General features: G+C 34.1%; 3 protein-coding genes across 5 annotated transcripts in view; 1 reads left to right on the forward strand and 2 right to left on the reverse strand.

The window, feature by feature from the left end:
* Positions 1 to 123: 123 nt before the first annotated feature.
* On the reverse strand, positions 124 to 8,262 carry LOC124390752 (B-cell receptor CD22). 3 transcript variants are annotated; one of them, XM_046856728.1, is made up of 11 exons: positions 8,110 to 8,262; positions 7,982 to 8,008; positions 6,902 to 7,165; positions 6,503 to 6,796; positions 5,355 to 5,624; positions 4,951 to 5,253; positions 3,797 to 3,847; positions 3,383 to 3,418; positions 2,381 to 2,494; positions 2,263 to 2,290; positions 124 to 2,170 (listed from the first exon to the last, which is right to left on the reverse strand). In XM_046856728.1, the coding sequence occupies exons 1-11, from the start codon at positions 8,147 to 8,149 to the stop codon at positions 2,083 to 2,085; spliced, it is 1,515 nt and encodes a 504-aa protein (XP_046712684.1). In that variant the 5' UTR covers positions 8,150 to 8,262; the 3' UTR covers positions 124 to 2,082. The 3 variants fall into 3 exon arrangements, with proteins under 3 accessions (XP_046712684.1, XP_046712683.1, XP_046712685.1); XM_046856727.1 differs by having other exon boundaries at positions 2,381 to 2,551; XM_046856729.1 differs by lacking the exon at positions 2,381 to 2,494.
* A 747-nt stretch (positions 8,263 to 9,009) lies between these two features.
* Positions 9,010 to 18,998, reverse strand: tmc8 (transmembrane channel-like 8). The gene is made up of 16 exons (XM_046858479.1): positions 18,780 to 18,998; positions 17,751 to 17,940; positions 17,171 to 17,319; positions 16,961 to 17,083; positions 16,822 to 16,874; positions 15,952 to 16,091; positions 14,087 to 14,234; positions 13,139 to 13,300; positions 12,649 to 12,803; positions 12,411 to 12,492; positions 11,306 to 11,403; positions 11,016 to 11,202; positions 10,786 to 10,916; positions 10,545 to 10,697; positions 10,178 to 10,256; positions 9,010 to 9,558 (listed from the first exon to the last, which is right to left on the reverse strand). Exons 1-16 carry the CDS (start codon positions 18,826 to 18,828, stop codon positions 9,472 to 9,474), a joined length of 1,986 nt encoding a protein of 661 aa, XP_046714435.1. The 5' UTR covers positions 18,829 to 18,998; the 3' UTR covers positions 9,010 to 9,471.
* A 71-nt stretch (positions 18,999 to 19,069) lies between these two features.
* tmc6b (transmembrane channel-like 6b) overlaps positions 19,070 to 21,264 on the forward strand; it is a 28,381-nt gene continuing 26,186 nt past the window's right edge. Inside the window, exon 1 of the mRNA XM_046857895.1 lies at positions 19,070 to 19,184. The gene's annotated coding sequence lies outside the window, so the exon portion shown is untranslated. The remainder of the gene's footprint in view (positions 19,185 to 21,264) is intronic.

Below are 21,264 nucleotides of genomic sequence, written 5' to 3' on the forward strand. Positions count from 1 at the left end.
ATGGTGTAGATGGCTCTTGTATTTTTTTTTATTTATCTCACAAAAGACTTAAAGAAATGTCAGTATTACAAACACCCCAAAAAAAAAACAAAAACAAAAAACAAAAACAAAAACAAAAAAAACACTGGGATGTTGTAAAATGTAATAAAAAACAGAATGCAATGATTTTCAAATCTCAGGTCAGTAATGTGATTGGGTATAAAAAAGAGCATTATAGGAAGTCAGAGTCTTTCAGAAGTAAAGATGGTTCAGAGGTTCACCAATCTGTGTAAAGCTGCATCAGTAAATGTTCCTCAGTGTCAAATTGTAAAGACTACAGTACATAATAACATGCAAAGATTTTGAGAATCTGCAGAAATCTCTGTGAACAAATGAGACAAGGCCGAAACACAATATTGGATGCCCATGCCTATATGGAGGTGCAGAGTGGTGGCTCAAGTACATACACCATCTACTTGTGTTAAAGTAGAGATACAGTAGGTAAAATATTACTCCAGTAAAAGTAAAAGTGCTCCCGTTAAACTTTCACTTAAGTAAATCACAAAAGTATTTGCCTTCAAATGTACTTAAGTATCCAAAATACTATGATTTATTATGGCTATAATGTTCCTGTTATCATTTTTGTCAGAAGACTCTTTGATTAAGGTTATGTGAAAATACTCTAATGTTTCTATGAGCACACCAGTCTATTAATACAATGATATTAATGAGTCAAACACTGATCTTCATCTCTATTATAAATAAGGCCATGGATGTTGTGGCAAGTTAGAGTCAGGAGTTTCTTCCATAATTTATTACTCTCAAAATGTTCTGCTTACCGCCAAGTGGCAATCCAAATAAGTTCAAAACAGAGCATGGGCTCTACCCTGATTGGTGGCTTGCTGCTCGCTTGACCAGTTGAGAACGACGGATTTTGCAAAATGAAGTTGAGTATAAAGGAAGTGTATGACTTTAAGATGTAAAGTTAAATATAAAGTGAAGTTAAATTAAAAGTCTCCCCAAATGAAAATTCCTTTAGTAATGTACAGTAACAAATTACATTTACTTTATTACTTTCAATCACTGGGGGTGCATTGGTGCCTATGGAATGGGCTGCTTGCACATCCTTAAAGGCACTATCAATACTAAAATATACCAGGATACCAGGATTTCGAGCAGCATATGCTTCCATTCAGACGATGTATTTTTCAAGGAAGGCTTTGCATATTTCGGCAGTGCAATGCTAAACCACATACTGTATCTGTGACAACAGGATGTCTGTGTAGTTGCTTGGCTTTTACCAATCGAAAATATTTGGTGAATCTTGACATAAAATATGCCAAAGAAGAGCCAGCACTTTTAGAATACTATATCAGGCAAGCATGGGACAGCATTCCTCTCGCAAAACACTAGCAACATCGTGGTAAACATCGGCTTGTCCCAGCTTTTTTATAACATGTTGCTGCCACCAATTTGAAAATTTCTCAATTAGTTCTTAAAATGGTAAATTTTCTCAGTTTAAACATTTCATATGTTTCAATGTTTTATTGTGAATAAATTGTGGGTTCTTCTCTTACACTGCTATTCAGGCTAGGCTTAAATTGAGTGTGCCTGTATGTATGTATGTTTGTGTGTGTATATGTATTGGTGCAGTCACTAAAAGAATAATTTCTTTTCATCTGTCTTCTTCTTCTTCTTTCGCCACAGTGGATCATCCGTCTCCATACTACTCTGTCCTCTACATCTGCTTCTTTCAAAGCAACAACCTTCATGTCTTCTCTCACAACATATAATAATTCACTGTAATGTAGTGTACGATCAGAAATTAAAATGATGTAGATTTTATATTGTAGAATTGTACCTTCTGAGAACTGCTCCTGTAATCATAATGACTTGTCTTGTACTCATTCACAATATGCTCACACTGAGCACACGTATTATTTTTTGTCTTTATTAATCCCTCTGTCAGGTGGATACTGTTTTAAGTCGGGCTCCTTTTAATGGTTCTTTAGTGATTTGTTCAAATCCACATATTCATCATATTCATGAGTGTGAAATGATCAACAAGACTACAGATCTGTTGAGAAATCAGGCCTTAGTTGTCTAGACTTCCACTTCCATAAACACTGTTTCCATCTCTTCATCATGTGGATCGACCAGAGTCTCAGGCATGGCTTGATGAGTCTCAGTGCTAAAAAGTAAGAGATATGACATTATAATGCAAAAGTAACATTGGCACATACATTAGAAATGCTTAAAATAAATAAAAAAAATGGATCTTACTTGATATGCTCATGGCAGTGTACATGATCTGCAAGAAACAGAGAGATTAGTGTACACAGTACGTCATTATCATATGGCTAAAACAAAAGACACTGTAAGTAAGCAGTTTGAGACATACGTGACGTTACAAGTTCAGGACTAATGTTCCAGAAGAAACAGCAAACTCCCCCTATTATCATCAGGATCATGTAGCAGCAGAAGACCACAGCGACAACCTCTATTGGTATCACTTCTTCAATTGAATGTACCACAGAACAGTAATTAGGAGTGACAGTGCTATTACTGACATCTGGTGAATGATAAAGAATCTAGGGTTACATCATTCATTTTCATAGTTATTCTGGTTCTGACTAGACTCACTGTGATATAGGAAAATGAAACCTTACTGTTCATGATTTTATTATCTGTAAAAAAATATCTATCTATCTATCTATCTATCTATCTATCTATCTATCTATCTATCTATCTATCTATCTATCTATCTATCTATCCATCCATCCATCCATCCATCCATCCATCCATCCATCCATCTCTCTCTCTCTCTCTCTCTCTCTCTCTCTATATATATATATATATATATATATATATATATATATATATATATATATATATATATATAAAATGCTGATTTGACACATTTTGTAATGCAGCATATTATCCAGCAGAAAACCATTTAACATTCGTGTATTTTCTTATATTACACCAAAGCCATTACAGTTTGCTTGCAAGCAACATTTGTTTAGCATTTTTGAAAAGCCAAATCTGACACAATACCAGTGTATGGTTTCTCTTGAACGTGAGATGCTGTCTTTTCTCTCGTTAAATCACAATAGGCAAAAAAAAGAATGATGTAATAACTGATGTGAGAAAAAGAGCCTGCTACATGCAAAGGAGCATTCAAGAGTGTCCATTTTTATTCGACTACAGAAAAATGTACACAGTCATTTGAGTCGAGTCACAGCATTTTGTGAAAAAACATCATTTTGTATTTCATGACGCATAATACAAAAACGAAATGATATTGTACATGAATTCATTTGAACGTAAACTTACTGAAAAAACATTCATAAATTGATTCATTATAGTATGTATTACTCTGGTCAGTCTATCATTAACTCACCAGCATTTACATCTGTTGTGGCAGGGCTTGTTAAATCTGGAATAATAAAAGCATCAAATTGCTACAGATGATTTTAAGACAAAGGGAAATTCTTTGCAGATACACACTATACATTTTTAAAGCTTTTTGTATGACTACACAGCAACTGTGGTATAAACTCTTTGCACCTAACTGTCTGTGAGTAGAGGGCGGCTATGATATTATACACATTTAAAACATATACAAATCATCTGGCTTTGCAAAAAAAAGTTGTTGTAAATGGGTAATTCAATGATTAGTACATAGAGTAAGTAAGACACTGTCACAGGTTAAGCATAGGTGTGTGGCACTCAGTTATAACACATGCATGGGCTGAAAAGAACATTACATTTGTGTTTCCATAATCATGCACAATATTTATTCATCTGAACTCACCAGCAACTGTATATGTTGTGGCAGTACTTGTGCTAAAGGGGGTGGTTAAATCTGAAATAATAAAAGCATAAAAAATATTAATAATGATTGCAAGACAAAGGTGAGTTTGTCTGCAGATATACATTGTACATGGTTTTGCTACAGATAAGCCCCCTATTGTTGTACAAACTTGGTATAAGGACAGAAAAAAAATCTAAATTACTGTGGTTGTCTAATTTAGTTACAAAATAGCAATGCAATACAATACAACACCTATGAAATTTATGGACAATACAATACAAAAATAAATGACAATTACATTTAATGGGTTTTTGTAGGGTAGATGGGTGAAACACCATTACCGTGGGATAACCATTAGCTAGTTTAATCAGTTATTGCTAGCTAATGTTAACATCAAGTTTAGTGTATTATTGCTTGGCATATGAACAAGGCATTTCTTTTCATTAATAGCATAGTGCTATTTTTATGTGTACTAATCACACTCGCTTTAGAGTGAGGCTATCAGGATTACCAGGGTTTATAAAATAGAAAAGAAAAATGACATAGACACATGAATCGAGCCACCAGACCATTTAAAACTGCTGCTCATGATATGTTACAGAGCAGTGCAACACATTCAGGTGAAGGTACACTGTACTGCCTTTCACATATACGTGCTCATAGCCACCCACTATTAATTAGTGTCTCTTGTGACTGACAGGCAAATGGGAGAAATGTCTTCCTCCCATCCAAAGAGCACAGCCAATCAGTCAGCTACTGGACATGGATGGTTGTCGCATTGTCAGAATTCAAACTTGCAATCTCAAGATCTTTTCTGTTTTTTTATGATTCCCTGTTGTTGCTGTTTTTAAAAGTGAGAATAACCCCCACCTACTGTGTTGACATAAAATCTTTCTTTTTCTCATATTTTTTCTTTTTTCTTTTTTCTTTTGTTACATCAGCACACAAGAAAAAACAAAAAATAGCATAAAGGATGCAAGTCTATAGTTTTATTCATAGCAACATTGCACACGTGACTGACGATTTGCTAAATTACCATATGTGTACAGATATTTAGCAAAACTATAAATATTTCAATTATTTGGCAAAACTATTATTTCAAAACCCCCAGATCTATGAATTTGAATGTAACCTGATGGATGACAGGATCTCACCTGTCATCTTCACCAAGACCTTCTCACTTTCCACCCAGGATGAGTTAAGGTTGAAACTGTCCCTCACTCGACAGCTGTAATACCCAAAGTTCTCAGGGCTGATGTGTGTGAGAACCAGGACCTGGCCATGTTGGATAAAAGTCGGGGAATTGCCATTCTTGGGTATGGTGGAGCTGTTGAAAGACCATGAGAAAATGGGAAAAGTGCCCATAAAGACCATGCACTGGAGAACGGCAGCTAGCACTACAGACTCTCTCCTGTGGAGGTAATCGACTTTAACATGTGCAGGCCCCGTCACTGGAACTAAGAAAAAATATACACAAATGAATCATGTATAAATAAAATGTTATCAGGTTACATCTCGTGAAAAAAAAACCAAAAAAAAAAAACAGGCTATTACTCACCGATTTCCAGATCTATTGTGTTACTAAGAAGTTGCTGGATGTCGTTCTCTGCTATGCACTGTACTATACCCATATCCAGTCCTACAGTGACAGGCTGAGAAAACCAAGCTTCCAGTAAATCCACTTGCTGCACATCAACACGCTTCCCATTCAGGAGCAGCTGGAATGTCACTGGAGGGCTACCATAGGCTGACCGACAGCTGAGGTTAGCATAGTAGCCTGAGCCATCATGAAAAAGTGTAAATGACAGCCTGGGAGCTGAGAGGTATTCTGTGAAGAATTTAGATGTTTTGTCATAACTGAATGTATGCTACTTTTATCTACCCTTAGTGCTCTAACAGACACCAATGAACAGATTTTAAATTTATGGCATTTGGCAGATGCTATTATTATATTTATCTCATTTGTACAACTGAACAGAAAGGGCCTTGCCGAAGAGACCAGAAGTGGCAGCTTGGTGGTTCTAGGATTTTATCTCACAACCTTTGGATAAGAAGTCCATCTTACCCACTGAGCTACCACCCCAATTTTAAGCTTTCTAACTTAAGTAATCCATAGAAGAAATATAAAGTAAAGACATGTAGCAATGAAAATATTACAGGATATGCTGCTATAGGAAAAATAAACAGCAAGGTGGTGTGAGGTAAGATGTGTTTTATTCCTTGATTGTATCTTTACTTTGCTTTTCCTCAGCTTATAGTTAGATATTATATAATAGTATAACATCCACCAGGTAAATATAGATTATAGCAGGCCATTTCTAGCCTGATACTCTCTTAAAGTTGATGAGTTTATTAATTATTCAATTGCGGAAATCTTTCTGAATGGCATTCAAACGTGTTAAACATCTTACAGAAAGATTCACCATATCAATTATACATTTGTCTTAGCTAAATAAATTTTCAATATAAATTTAGATTATGTGACCCATCTGTAGTAGAGTGTCCTGTGAATTAGCTGTTAATATGTAAAGCATATTTTGTAAAAATCTCTCAAACTATCCATTATCTAACATTGATTATCTTAAATATTAAATTTGTACTCTGCCCAAGCTAGGGCTTCAATAAGAGAGTCTTGTCAAAACCTGCATGTGGTTTTTCTGCTAGTTATAACATAAATGTCCACTACCACACATAAACAATATTTACTTTTTACCACAACGGTAATCGGCATACTGCTGGAGGCTCTACTCTGGCTGCCCATCATGTTTTCGGCCACACATGAGTAAATCCCAGCATGCCATTCAGCAGCTCTATCCACTGTCAGCATCTTTCCAACCAAATGATGAAGAGGCGAGGGTGAGAGCACTTCCTGCTTGTTGTGGTACCATGAGTAAATGAGGTGAGTCCCCATTCTGACCTCGCAGCTCAGATTAAACCCCGCCCCCTCATAAATGACAGGTGGGTTGGGTTTTGGGACTATAGAGGCACCTTGGACGGGAACTGAGGGAGAGAATAGATGGTGTTATAGCTATCATTGTGCTTTTTCTCAATCTGACATATATACACTTTCAGAAATTAATGCTTTATATAATACAAGTGACTTACTCACTACTTGCAAATGCACTGGGTTGCTTGTGCTTGTTTGGTTTCTCATTTTCACTCTGCAAACATATTTGCCCTCCGATTCCTTCTTGACTTTTAGAGAATATGTAATTGGATTATTACTGATAGCAAGGGCCTTGTCATTGTCCTTTATGAGTTCAAAGCTCAGAGGTGATTCTGATCCTGACAGCTTACATTCAAGCATTATTGTAGATTTCAGAAAGGCCATGCCAGGCCCCGAAAGTTCTGGCCTGAGAGCAGATTCATCTGCACACAATACAGATATTTAAATACATGCACATTCATCTGCACACAATACAGATATTTAAATACATGATATTTAATTTCATACTACATATATTATACTACTGCATCCATACCATGATCTGGTACCTGTGTCATTTTGTTTGTGGTATAAGTTAAAGTAGTAAGAGTAGTGGTGGGCAGAAGTATACTTTTTTGTGTATTTGTTATGTAACCACCTAATCAAGTAGAAAGAAAATTCTTATGAATAGAAATCAACACTCTTTTTTTTAGAGTTATATTGATTCTGAATAGTCTGATTCATTTTTATTACTTTGTTCTGTGAGAGAGTGCTTATTTTTGGAAGCAGTCTTCAGTGACAGCATTTTGAAACATTTTCTCTGAGTAAAAAGTGTTCATTTTGTTTTCTGACACAATCTTGCTTTCTTGGTTATGTGTATTTGGTTTAATTAAAAAGGGAGAAGAATGCTGAGAAATCTTTTAGCATTGCTATAACACAAGCGATAGCATAATTTGTTTTTTGTGGGCATATTACAGCAATAAATGTACAAATAAGTGAAACATTCTCCAATAAAAGAATTGGCAATTTCTTGTTGTATAAGAGGAATAAAACATTTAAGACTCTTTTATTGTATTTGATAATCAATAGATAAATTATTTCTAGCCCTGTTCAATGTCTTGGTACTGAAAACAATTCAGCATAAGTTCTTAAAGGTACAGATCACTCAACAATGATAAAATATTAAAGTGGGATCAATATAAGTTTACTGTGCCATGTTTTGCTGTCCAGTGTAAAAGAAATATGTTAAAATATAATACCTGTAATGATAACATGTCCAGGCAAAACTATAAGACAAAAAGAGAAAGTACTATTTAGACACCGATCAAGTTTAAAAACACTAAACTTCTGTGTTAAAAGGATCTTGGAGGAATAATGTTAAACTCACGTAGGACTGACATCAGAACCAACACCAGACCTTCCCACATTCCTGGCTCTTTTACGTTACTTCTGGCATTTTAACTTCAGCTGTAGCTTTTAATGTATTTGTGTGTGTGTGTGTGTGTGTGTGTGTGTGTGTGTGTGTGTGTGTGTGTTTGTGTGTGTGTGTGAGAGTGTGTGTTTGAGAGAGAAACTCTAGGCCTATACACGCCTCCTCCCTGCCATGTGTAAGCTATAGATAAAAAAGTTTTAGTTAAGGTAATTGAGCCACTTCAGAAAACGCACAAATTTCTCTTGCTCAATTCATTTACGAGAACCGTGAAAACAATCACAAACAAGTAACTTGAGGAAAAAGAACAAAACGTTCATAAGAGTACACATTAACTCTTCTTCAATTATAAAACATTTTGGATTTTTTAAACATTAAAAAATACAATATTAGCTCATACCACAGTAATGAACCATTATGTCATTAGCCAAACATTCATCCTTCATTATTATTTTTTCCCCTGGTCAAGTTTTTCCTTTATTTAAAAGATGGATCAGGAAAGTTCACTTCAGAATCCAAATAAACTGCACACCAAACTGCTTAGTGCAGGTTTTTTTTATGCACCTCCCTAAACTTCTTGTTGGACTTCGCCATCATCTGGAGGAAAGGGGAGCTGCTGCTCTTGAAGCTGTAGACTGAAGCTTTGTTTTGCTAAAGATTTCTTCCAAAAAGGATGAAGCAAAAGTAATAGGCTTAATGAAAATACTTATTTATGTATTACAGCATGATTCATTCAGCCACTGCAATGTGATTTAAGTGTAAAAGGCACAATATGGGCAAAGTAATACCACATATAGGCATGTATTTCATTTGGAGACAAAACAATACAATTTACTAATTCATTATATGAAGAAAGTTTTTAATATCCTTAGTACATATTTTATGCATATTTTACATTTACTGAACATTCACAGCTCTGTTGACAGCATCAAATTATTCATTTACATATAATTTAAATTTAAAATTACTTTATGTCAATGTTTTCCATTTGTGACAAACATTGTTAAATTAACAAAACAAAATTATTATATAAAATATATTTTTACTGTCATTTTTTAAACTGTTCAGTCAAACAGTCCTACCAAAAATTGCTTATTATATATGAAAAAATACACAGCAATAAATAAATATATATAAAAATATATATAAAGAATTTTGTATTACACAATTTGATATAAAAAGCTATTGCAATATAATGCAATTCTTTTTTTTTTTTTTTACATTTTAATTGGCTTTATGTAAAGTCATAGAATTAAATCCTCATACATCATAAGGTAGCACAAAAGTGAAAGTTATATGATTAACAGCATCAGCAACATTTTAGACCGCTCTTCTTCTGACCGTCGTCTTCTTTCGCTTAAGCAATGTGGCATGATGTTTCACCAGATAACGTTTGTCTGAGCTACACTGTAAGCAAAAAAACATGTCCACAATGCAAAATAAGTTAATATCACTCTGTATTCGAAACATAATATGCCATTAAACATAAAAAGTCTGTCCTCTGGTAAACAACATGCAGTACACAGTTTAACAATTATTGAGAGTTCTCTGGAGCTATGCCTTTTAGTGGTTTACCTGATCTAATCCCAGCACGAATTAAACAGGTTTCATGTCCAATGTAGTGGTATGGGTGCATTACAGAAGAAAATTTGCTTAAATTATATAGTTTTCCTGTAATGAATTCCAGCTTTATTTAACATGAACAAGACCAATCAAAAAACAAAGAGAGAATATTTCAGGGCAATATTAAATATATTAATATGATAGAATGAAATGCATCAACCTCCCCCCCGCCCTCTTTCTATCATTATTATATATATATATATATATATATATATATATATATATATATATATATATATATATATATATATATATATATGTGTAAATATAAATTATAAATTGAAACTATATTTGAATAATTTTTGCTTCAAATGACACCATCATTTATCCTTGCTCCATGTGCAAACATCTATGGATGAATCTCTTGAATTGCAAGTCCACTCACACTACACACTTCACTCACCATAACAAGCATTTCCTTGAGCCTCTCCATGGACTTCTGATTTGATTGTTTACGAGACACATAAGACGTCAAGATGATACTGTAATACATAAAATAATCACAAAACATATGCAGATAGCAGAAGGGTGACAGAGCAAAATCTGGCTTTGTCATGGAGTGGGGGCATTTAATTAATTCTACTTGTTCACAGGCAAAACAGTATTAAATCGTTCTGAGTGATACTACTAGAGGTCATGAGGCCTCACTAAATAATTTGATGAGTATGAAAATTATGTAAATCACCTTTCTAACACTTTATTTTGGTTTTCGGTTTAATGTTGCAAATTTATACATACACACATATGCCATCGAATACCTATTTACTTACATCTCTGTCAATATGAGCGAGAACGCAAATGCCTCCGATGTCATGTAGCGTATGCCTTCCTTTGCAGCATATGGGAGTGTGCTAACACACTGACTCGTCACATTGAACACTGTGTGGTACTCAAGGAATGGGCCACATCTACTAGGAACAAACCTGCAGAGTGTGGAGAAAATAAATGAATAACAAATTGTATTTAATTTGATTATTGCTTGATAATAAAGAGTTTTAATATTTGCGTTACAATTTAATGTTGAAACCAAGTGTCACGAATGACATTATGAGGCCCAGTAAGAGCATGAGGTGAAACAGAACCGAAGAGCTGGTGGTCCGGAACATTTTCCTAGCCGGGCCGCAACATTGCTTCACATTGAACTGTAGAGAAGTAAAGAACATTTATTTTTGCAAATGGATTGTATACAATTAGAAGTTGAACATATTTAAATAAAAGAAAAATAAACAATACAGACATACTTTGCTGATGTAGAAGATTGCCAGTAGTTTAAAAATGCTGATAGCTGGCAGGAGCGGACAATAAAAAACTCCCACCCAAGTCACTGTCTGACTGTAAACCAAATCTAACACATTCATTGTAATCACAAACTGCTGCTTTCCCACTTTCCTTGACATATTAGAAGATGAGCACTTCTCCACCAATAACCTACAACAGAACAATGCAAACAAAATGCACATAATTGTAGTAAATACCAGCTAATAAAGTTTTTCTTCCATATTTAATTACAAAATTAGGCTCGGAGTTTTACTTTCTGGGATACGCCACCAAGAATGTATTGCAGAAAAACGCCAAGAGTTGAAATATTGTGAGCTTGTACATTTCCTTTCCGAACTCAGTCTCTCCACACTAAAAACCAATGAAACATTTGTTAGTTACAAGTTAGCTACAGTATGTGCTAATTTGACGGTGTATTAAGTGTTATACAATCTTAGCAATATAATTTAATACAACAGTATTTGTCTTAACTTGCTTTCATAGGAGCACATATGAATCTGTTCTTTCTTGCAATTATTCAATCAATGATGTGGCAAAAGCAAAATGAATCAGAATATTAGAATGGGTAAAATGTGATCTGAGTGATTTCGACGGAGTTGGTATGAGAATGGCTGATTTGAGTTTTTCTGAAACTGCTGATCATATGGGATTTTTACTCATAACATGGGGGAAAAAATCTAGTGTTTTGCAGGTGGAAATCTTGATTTGGACAGTAACTCAAATATACCACCATGCTGAGCAGAAAAGTGGGACAAACGTGTCTAAAATACAACATACCAAACATTGAGGGCTACATCAGCATAAGACCACATTGGAATCTGAGGAGTCTGGGAAAAACCTTCACAAAATCTAAGCAAGATAGTGGTCATTGGTTTGTTGCCCTTATGGGTTCATCTGTTATGTGTTGCTTTATATCAAATTATAGCTGTATTAATTAATTAATTATAAAGTATAAATGTAATTAATTTCTGTTAACTAATTCTACTGATTTTGGACTGTTTCTCATTTGTTTTCTTGTGTAATGTGTTGTTAAAACTACCTTTATGCAGCCAGACTGGCTGAAGATGTCTAAAACCTTGTTAGTCAATGTTACAGTTTGGTCGAATTGTTGGTTAGTGAAATGGACACAAGAATCCTAGCAATGCATTAATTTTTCATCTGTGCAAATATTGTTCTAATTTCAGATTGGAGCATATATAATGTAATTTCATGCATTGTGCTGCTGTTACATGATTAACCACCACATATATATTGTACAGGTCTTATAATTAGTTTATTATTTGTTTATGTTTATGTTTATTATTTAATACTTGTGATTTGAATGTTGTTGTTTTATTTCTGGAGGAATCACAACTTACACTATTATTATTATTTTTATTGTCTTTTGTAATGAGGAAGAAGAGGTAGATGGCTAAGCTTCCCAGCTTCAACAGGATACTCCTGTTGGTATAAAGCACACACTCTGTTTCAATGTGCAGCAGAATAACAACTCTTGTGAACATAGTAAACAGATTAGAAACAAATTTTCCAGTTCAAATAAGGTCTTTTGGATATAACATTAGGAGTGGTTTAAATATGTGATGTTTTGTTTCCTACCGAACTAAGGTGACATTCAGCTGGGTGGTAAGGGAGTAGTCTTCATACACTGTGATTGCAGAAAAAAAGTGTGGTACCAGAAAATTGACTACTGTGATTGTAATGGGTGAAACGTAGCTACACGGGAGATTTAAAGTCCAGTGGAACTTATAACACTGAGGAAGAGAGAGAGAGAGAGAGAGAGAGAGAGAGAGAGAGAGAGAGAATTCAATATACACAAAACATTTCATAATAATAAGAGAAGACATTTATTTTAATGGAATATTAAAATACAATTGACGGGTATTTCATGACAGTTCTGCACCTAGGAAGTTAACCCCCATTATATAATGAATGCATTTAATGATAATTAAAAAAGTATTGTCTATTTGCTGTTAAAGAGCAGCAGCTATAAACATTATATATATTTTGTTAAAATTATGGCTACTTTAACATTATGCCTTTGTATAATACTTGCTTAATTATTTGAGTCATATGACTTTTCCCTTACCTCAGGGTTTATAGTGGTGGCAGAATAGATCAGATAGATGGAGCCACCCAGGATAAGTAACACCACAATGTTGAGGACAATGCGCAGAACATACAGAAGAATCCACTGCTTCAGTGAACGCCCCAAAACTTTCTGACGAAACTTTTGCTCTTCAAGGTCCATCTTAAACAACAGGATAAAGAAAGTGTTTAAGTGTGTAAGATGAAATTTGAACTGAAGCCAAAAGAAATCTAATTAAGAAATGTATTGTGATATTCGAGAAAATCCAGCAGTTAATTTTATACATTTTGATGTACATTTTTTGGCCAAGTCTTAAAAAAAAAAAAAGCTCTCTCTCTCTCTCTCTCTCTCTCTCTCTCTCTCTCTCTATCTATCTATCTATCTATCTATCTATCTATCTATCTATCTATCTATCTATCTATCTATCTATCTATCTATCTATCTATCTATCTATCTATCTATCTATCTATCTATCTATCTATCTATCTATCTATCTGTTTTAAAGTTACATTGCTTGCCATGTTACCAAGAAACACAAACCTGCATATTATTGGAAAATGCAAAACCTAAATTTTTCAATCTCCATAAGGAGGAATCTATGGTGGCCGAGGAGTGCAAAACACATTAACAAATCCAAAAACAGATTAACAAATGCAAAAACAAATTAATTAATGTGTTTTCAGATTTGTTAATTTGTTTTTGCATTTGTTATTTTGTTTTTGGATTTGTTGATGTGTTTTGCACTTCTCGGCCACCGTAGGAATCTCTAGGGAATACGTGATTAATATTAAAACTGCATATGGAGCTACTGACAGGGTGACTATTATAGAAGAAAAGCATTCGAAAGGATTCAGAATGGCGAATCAAAAGCGTGGTATAAACAGCACTGCGGTATAATGATCATCACTTTTACAGTTCTGCTTTCCAAGATGATGCTCAGAAGCTCACCTTCAGTTCGTTTCTGATTAAGTTGTGTTTAAGGGAGGCCGCTTCAGGCTCCCGGATGCAGAAATCCCATCCACAGAACACCTTATAGCTCACATTTTCAGTGAAATGAAGGCCAGTCAACGATGAGTTCTTATATCCCACCACCGTTCTATAACAGAAAAAAGCCTCTATTTAGTTTGGAGTGTTGTCTTTTTCCCTATCGTTTTTTTTTTTTTTTTGTTATTACCAGTATTACATGCATTATAAACATATATTGAATAAGTTTATTTTGAGTTGATAATAATTTTCAAACAATTATTATGAATGAAATTATTTTCCAATAACATTTTTATTCATTGAATTTAATTCCAATTAATTTTTGCTATATTGTTGTTGAATTTAGAATAGTACATAATGTGCAACATATTTGCAACATTTGCAAAAACTAAAGTGATGTAAATTATTTTGGCTTTTTTATTATTATTGTTTCTATTGTTTGTTTTATTATGGTATTGTTAAATTTTCTTTTAACAGAAAAATTTTTTTTACTTTTAGATGAATATAATGAATAAATCTCATGAAAATTATTTTTAAGCATTTGGGAAATGTTCTGTACTATACATTTACTTTAATAATTCATTTACTTCATTCTACTCATATACAATTATTTATGTTTACTTATAAATATTTCACAATATGTCTCAGCAAGAACGACAAGTCAGCATAAAAAAAGGTACGATAGCTAAGCCTGGTGTAGAGCCAACAGCCTGTCTCTGAACGTTGACAAAACTCAAAAGATGATTGTTGACTTTATGAGAGCACAGAGGGGCCATTCTTCACTGATCATCGATAGATCCTCTGTGGAGATCATCAAATTCCTTGGTGTTCATCTGGCGGAGAACTTCACCTGATCACTGACTACCAGCTTCATCACCAAGAAAGCCCAGCAACGAGAAGGCTGAGGAAAGCCCACCCCCCTTCCTGATCCTGACCACATTCTACAGAGGGACCATTAAAAGCATCCTGCTGCATCACTGCCTGGTTTGGGAACTGCACCGTCTCAGATTGCAAGACATAAATGTAAAACCCTACAGTGGATAGTGAGGACAGTGGAGATCATTGTGGTCTCTCTTCACTCTATCACGGGCATCTCCACCACAAGCTGCATCTGCAAAGCTAACAGCATTGTGGACGAACCCACACACCCCTCACACACACTATTCACCCTTCTTCAATCAGGAAAGAGCTTCTGAAGCATTCAGGCCTCACATCCAAACTAACTAACATTTTTTTCCATCGAGCCATTAGGCTCCTCCACACTTAACCGTGTGTTACTGAACTGCTGCAAACCTGACCTCAAACACACACTCAATACTCATTTCATATCATAAACATCTATGTCTTCAGCATCACTCATATTATGTTATAACTATAACTATTATAACAGTTATAGTATAACTGTTTACACACTTACTTAATTGCTGCTGTTGCTGTTTTGCCAACTTTTTGTGTTTATGTTTACAAGTGCACTGTTATTTACAGTTCTCTTTTTTGCACATTGTACTGTATAACATGTTTTACAGTAGGTTTACTGGTCCATGCTAATTTGTGTTTTGTGTTTTGTGTATGTCTTACACTGTCTTGTATTGTCTGTTTGCACTGTGTTTTGTCTGCACTAGGTTGCACACGATGCACTTTATGTGGCGAGGACAACTTACTTTAGTCCTTAGCTCTGTGTTCTATTATGTAGCTCTATGTTGTGTGATGTAGCTCTACGTTGTACCACATCAGCAATATGTGGTTGAAATGATAATAAAAGCTTCTTGACTTGACTTGACAAATATTTTCAATAAAAGGATAATGTGATGGTAATAAAGTGCTCTGACCTGCGTACTATCATGATAAGATTAAGGAGGAGTATGATGAGCATTCCAAAGAGAAAGAGGAGAGCTGTGTTTAGACATTCGGCACCAAAAGACATGTTCTTGTAGAAACCATAAAAAACTGGAGAGTGTTCCATAAAGCCCTGTAAAACACAGAGAGTGGGACAGAAAGAAAAAAAATAGTTTTTGAGACCTTTTTTGAGATCTTTTACGTCAGACTGAGGTGGGACCTTATGTAATTGGAAAATATGAGTTTTATTTTTAAGCCTATATGTTACCATTTTATTTAGATGTTTTAATATCTGTGTATTGGCAAAATATTATTCTCAGTGCCCCTTACTTTAATAGTTAGATTACAACGGCAGTTAAAATTCACATTTACTTTATCTGACAATTTTCTTCAATTAACCTAGATTAGAACACGTCAAGGTCCAGAATTTTGCTCTGGTACAATACTATTTCATAGACAGACCAATAAATAAAAGCTGAAGAATGATAAAGTGTGGTGCATTAGTAAATCTAGATAATCATTGATGGGGGGATGTGATGCTTTTAAAGTTATTGACACTACAACAAAATATATTATTGTCTAAGAAAACTGTAACAAACAAGTTAGAAAACATCATACTTTGTTTATGTTTATAATTGTATTTATCATTGTAATACCTCCGGCCTCTTTTTTTTCCTCTTGAAGGTAATAATATAGATCATATATTTTTCAATTACATTCAGTTAAAGGAAAAGGCTCCATCCAGACAATATTGTATTAGAACGAGTGCACTGTCTGAAATAATGTTGAATTTTTTTTATGTGAATTGCTGTGTTATAATTATAAAAGAAAAAGTAGTAAAAAAAAAACATAGAGCAACTTACTGTGCCCAGGAAAATATCCAAAAACGAAGAGTTGTGTTTGAAATTCTTGAACGCTTTAAAAGAATAAGAATACCATTAGCTGACAAAATCGAAAGAAACTCCCTAAATTCTTCAGCACCCAACAATTCACAATACTTACAGTTTTTTCTCAAAAGAGATGGACTTATCACAAAACCAGCGAGGATGACACAGTTCAGAAAATTTAGGCAGAGTAGGTACCTAAGGAAAACAAAGTATGCCTTCACCCCCACACCGAATCTCCCTGTAGAGGAAATCAGTTCATGTGAAAGCTTAATATAGCAGCATACACACAGAATTTAGAGTAAATTACAGAGCAAAAATACTGTACCTTCAATGTTATGGAGAGTGGATTTCCACAGTAGAAGCCCTGAGACAACTCTTCCCAATTGCTCCCTCATTCGCCTTCTTGCTATTTCCTGACTTCTCTTCCATGATGCCCAATATCCAATTTTACAGCTTTCACTGTTTTGTCTGCTTCTGAATAATTTATCAATAATGACAAGCAATTGTAACCCGGACTAATTGTGTAGTCTAACATTTTTAAATAGTACAAGTTTGTGATTATATTAGGGATCGGTGATGTAATATTTACTCCTTATAATACTAAGTAATACACTGCTATCAACAGCATCATAGTTCCAAAGGTTTTCCCATGTATATACTATTACAAATAATGGATAATGTGGTCATCAAAGAAAGTATTATATTAAAATTATATAAATATTACCATCACCAATACGAGAAAAAGAGAGATTTATTGTATCTTTTAACTAAATTAAATTAAACACTTTTAGTGTTTTTAGTGGTTCCACAAAAAATGTCATTAAGCAACTCACAGTGAGAGCTAAGCTCCAAAAGATTTTATTCTCATCAGAATTACAGCTAAATTAGCAACAAAAAGAAAACACCTGAGGTTTCTCTTCTCCTGTATACAGAGGGGCAACATCTTTAGTGATTGATTGAGGATAATATGATCCTCAGCTTCTTGTGCTTGCTCCTTGTTCTGCAGCCTTTTCTGTGAACTGGGCAGCTGCTCATAGATATCAGCCTGACAGTCCTCCCAGGTGAACGCAGAGTCGGCAGAAACAGTGCTTTCCTCTGTAAAAATAATAAAATGGCATAAATGTCAGAAAATCTGAAAAACAGAATGTATCAACCAAATGTCAGAAAATCATAAAACCACAATGTATCAACCAATTTTTCTGCCATGTATTTTTTTTATAAATAAATTATAATTTCTTGCATAATTGAATATTCAAATAAAATGCAATATATGATATTATAATTACTAGGTAAAGCTTCTATGTGAGGAGATATTTATTTGAAACTAATTGAAGAAGTATTCAGTGTCAGTGCTTTGTAATAGTTTATGAAAACTTTACAGAATAAAAGATTTTGCACTTTCCTTACATTCAAGATAAAGTAAAACATTCCATAATATTAAATGTAAATATAAATTAATAAATATTTAGTGTACTATTATTTGATAGGATCCTAAAAAGACTGTAAAGAAAAATAACTTTATATCACACTGGTTGAATTGGAATACTCAATACAAGGTTAAAATGCTACTTCCTTTACATTTTAACTCGTTTTTTATGCATGAATGGCTAAATAGTTTCTTTTTTTTCTTTTATTAAAATATTTTTTAGCATACATATTCAAAAGTTTGTAGGTTTTTATGCAAGAACTGTTATATGTCGTTTTTGTTTTTACATCTAGGGCTTTTGCAGAAAACTCAGTCACACGCATGAGTCAAAATATGAGGAAGTCCAGATATGAGTGAAACCTGAAACATTAAACTGTGAAAGAAACAGTCCGATGTATGATATATTTTAGCTAGATTTTCTTATTCTACTCCATTATTAGCATTACAAGCTTGACTCTGCATACATACAAACGACAGAACAAAGCGAAAACGTATGTAAGACACTTGCCTGATATTAGTCTTTGGTAATTGACAGGTCTGGAGTCCTCCATATTCATTCAGTATTTTACAAGGTGAAATCCAGCAATGCAATGTCTGATTAACACTTATTTCAGTTGCAGAAAAAATGTAACAAAAAAGACAAAAGTTGTCTCCACCTTGCAGCTGTAGGGCAAATGCTATGGCGCAAACTCAGGATGCGGTCTAAGATCTCCTTCTTAGTAAAGCTACACGGATCACTGCTTACAGGAAGTCATATGACAGATGTAGAACTTGTGGGGGTGTCACTTTAATTTGAAAGGCCAACATGACAAAGTGTGAGAGATTTCCAAATCTAACATACTTTCAAGGAGAGTCAATGTTCACATGCACAGACTGGAACTGTCTTCAGAAATGAAACTATATTATTGAAGCTGTGAGTATGGCTGTTATTCATCATTAATGTGTATTAGTGTTTATTAAACATGCCATGGGTGTAGAATAAGATTTTATTTTCAAGTAAAGTATCAATATGTCACTATCATGGACATTCTGGACCACTATATGATCTGTAAATAAAGGGACATTTTGTACTCGTTATCAATGAAGATTAGTCCATAAATGTAACCTAGCCTCATTAGTCTGCTATAATCTAGGGGAAAACATCATCGACTGCAGAAGTGTCAAACTTGTTTAAGGTAACAAAGCAGGATATCCTTAATACAGTTGTTTAATTTTTATTCCAAAACATTTCAGACCATTTATCACTTATTGAAAGTGACATGCTATTGTCTACATGCTTTTGACAATGAAGTTTCTGTTTCATGACAAATTAGCATATTTGTTTATGTGATAGACAGGTGGAGGAAACCTACTGTAAGATCGCAGACAGGCTAGTAATACACACAGACCTTTACAGAAAATACACTTACAAAACTTAAATAAAGCTGTTAAACCTAAACCTAAACCTAAACTTAAGTACTAAACGGAGATCTTCTGGCATTTCCTTTAAATAAACGTAACACAAACCTACACACTGTGGGTGGACACATTGATTCTTGCTGTTCACAAATGCAAACCACAAAATGCCAAGCAGAGGAAAGACATAACTCATTTTACTTCACTAGTAATATTTTAAGACACTGCACAGTTTCACAGCACTTTATGAAACATAGGTGAGCTGAGCTGTTACAGTCTACATAGCTTAATCTTTATATAATCATACAAACTTCCATACAGACACATTTAGTTAAACACATGCAATTTATTTATTATTTAAGAAAGAATTATAGGGTTTCTCTTTGTTGCATATGCATGCCTCAGCAGTCCATTACATTTTATTCCATTAGTGGATATAAATGGCTCACTATATAGTGTCAATTTCAACCCAATAATCCACATACAGTATCAGAAAAAGGACATTAAGCTTTTATCTAGCCCTTGGGGTGGTATCTCAAAGTGTGCACATTTTATTCCTTAAGTGTTCTTTCTAACTAGAAAGATGTAGATAGTGTTCCAGTAAAACTTCTCTAGGTACCACAAGTACAGTACCTCTTTCCCTTTCCATTGTAGTCACTGTTTTTCCCTGCTATTATGTCATATGGGAATAGCTATTTATTTTTACTGCACTGATACATGCATAAGATTCAAACCTGGGTCAGAAAATTAGGCTTCACTGTTTTTAATTTTATTTTGGGTTTAATGTGGTGTGAATATATGCCTTATACCAAACATGAACAGCAACATGTCATGAATTTAAAAAAAATCAATTTATTGGCCAACATGAATGACCAACATGACAGTGTTTTGCACGAAATCTACTATTGCACTGCAGTGTATTGTGGCAATATAAAGCATTGCCAGATGACTGTTTTGCCACATCGTCCACCACTGGTTAAAACTTTAAACTCTGCAGAAAGAATTGTTTGCTATTTCATGTACATGATTCCTTTGACCTCACTGCATCTATCTATCTATCTATCTATCTATCTATCTATCTATCTATCTATCTATCTATCTATCTATCTATCTATCTATCTATCTATCTGATAATATAATATATAAGACATATGTGATCTGAGCTGTTACAGTGTGTGTGTGTGTGTGTGTGTGTGTGTGTGTGTGTGTGTGTGTGTGTGTGTGTGTGTGTGTGCAACCTTTTACTTCCAGAAATACAAACACATTCAGTTAAACACATGCAATTGATTTATTATTCAAGAAAGTATTATAGACTTTTATCCAAGAGAAGGTATGTATCCACTATTAGTTCCAATTATAACCCAATAAACCACACACACACACACACACACACACACACACACACACACACACACACACACACACACACACACCTTCTAGCTATAAAATATATATATATATATATATATATATATATATATATATATATATATATATATATATATATATATATACAGTGCCCTCCACAATTATTGGCACCCCTGTTTAAGATGTGGTTGTGGACTTCTAAAAATTCTCCTTTTTTTTAAAACAACATA

The sequence above is a fragment of the Silurus meridionalis genome, chromosome 9, assembly GCF_014805685.1.
Source record: "Silurus meridionalis isolate SWU-2019-XX chromosome 9, ASM1480568v1, whole genome shotgun sequence".
Taxonomy (NCBI): domain Eukaryota; kingdom Metazoa; phylum Chordata; class Actinopteri; order Siluriformes; family Siluridae; genus Silurus; species Silurus meridionalis.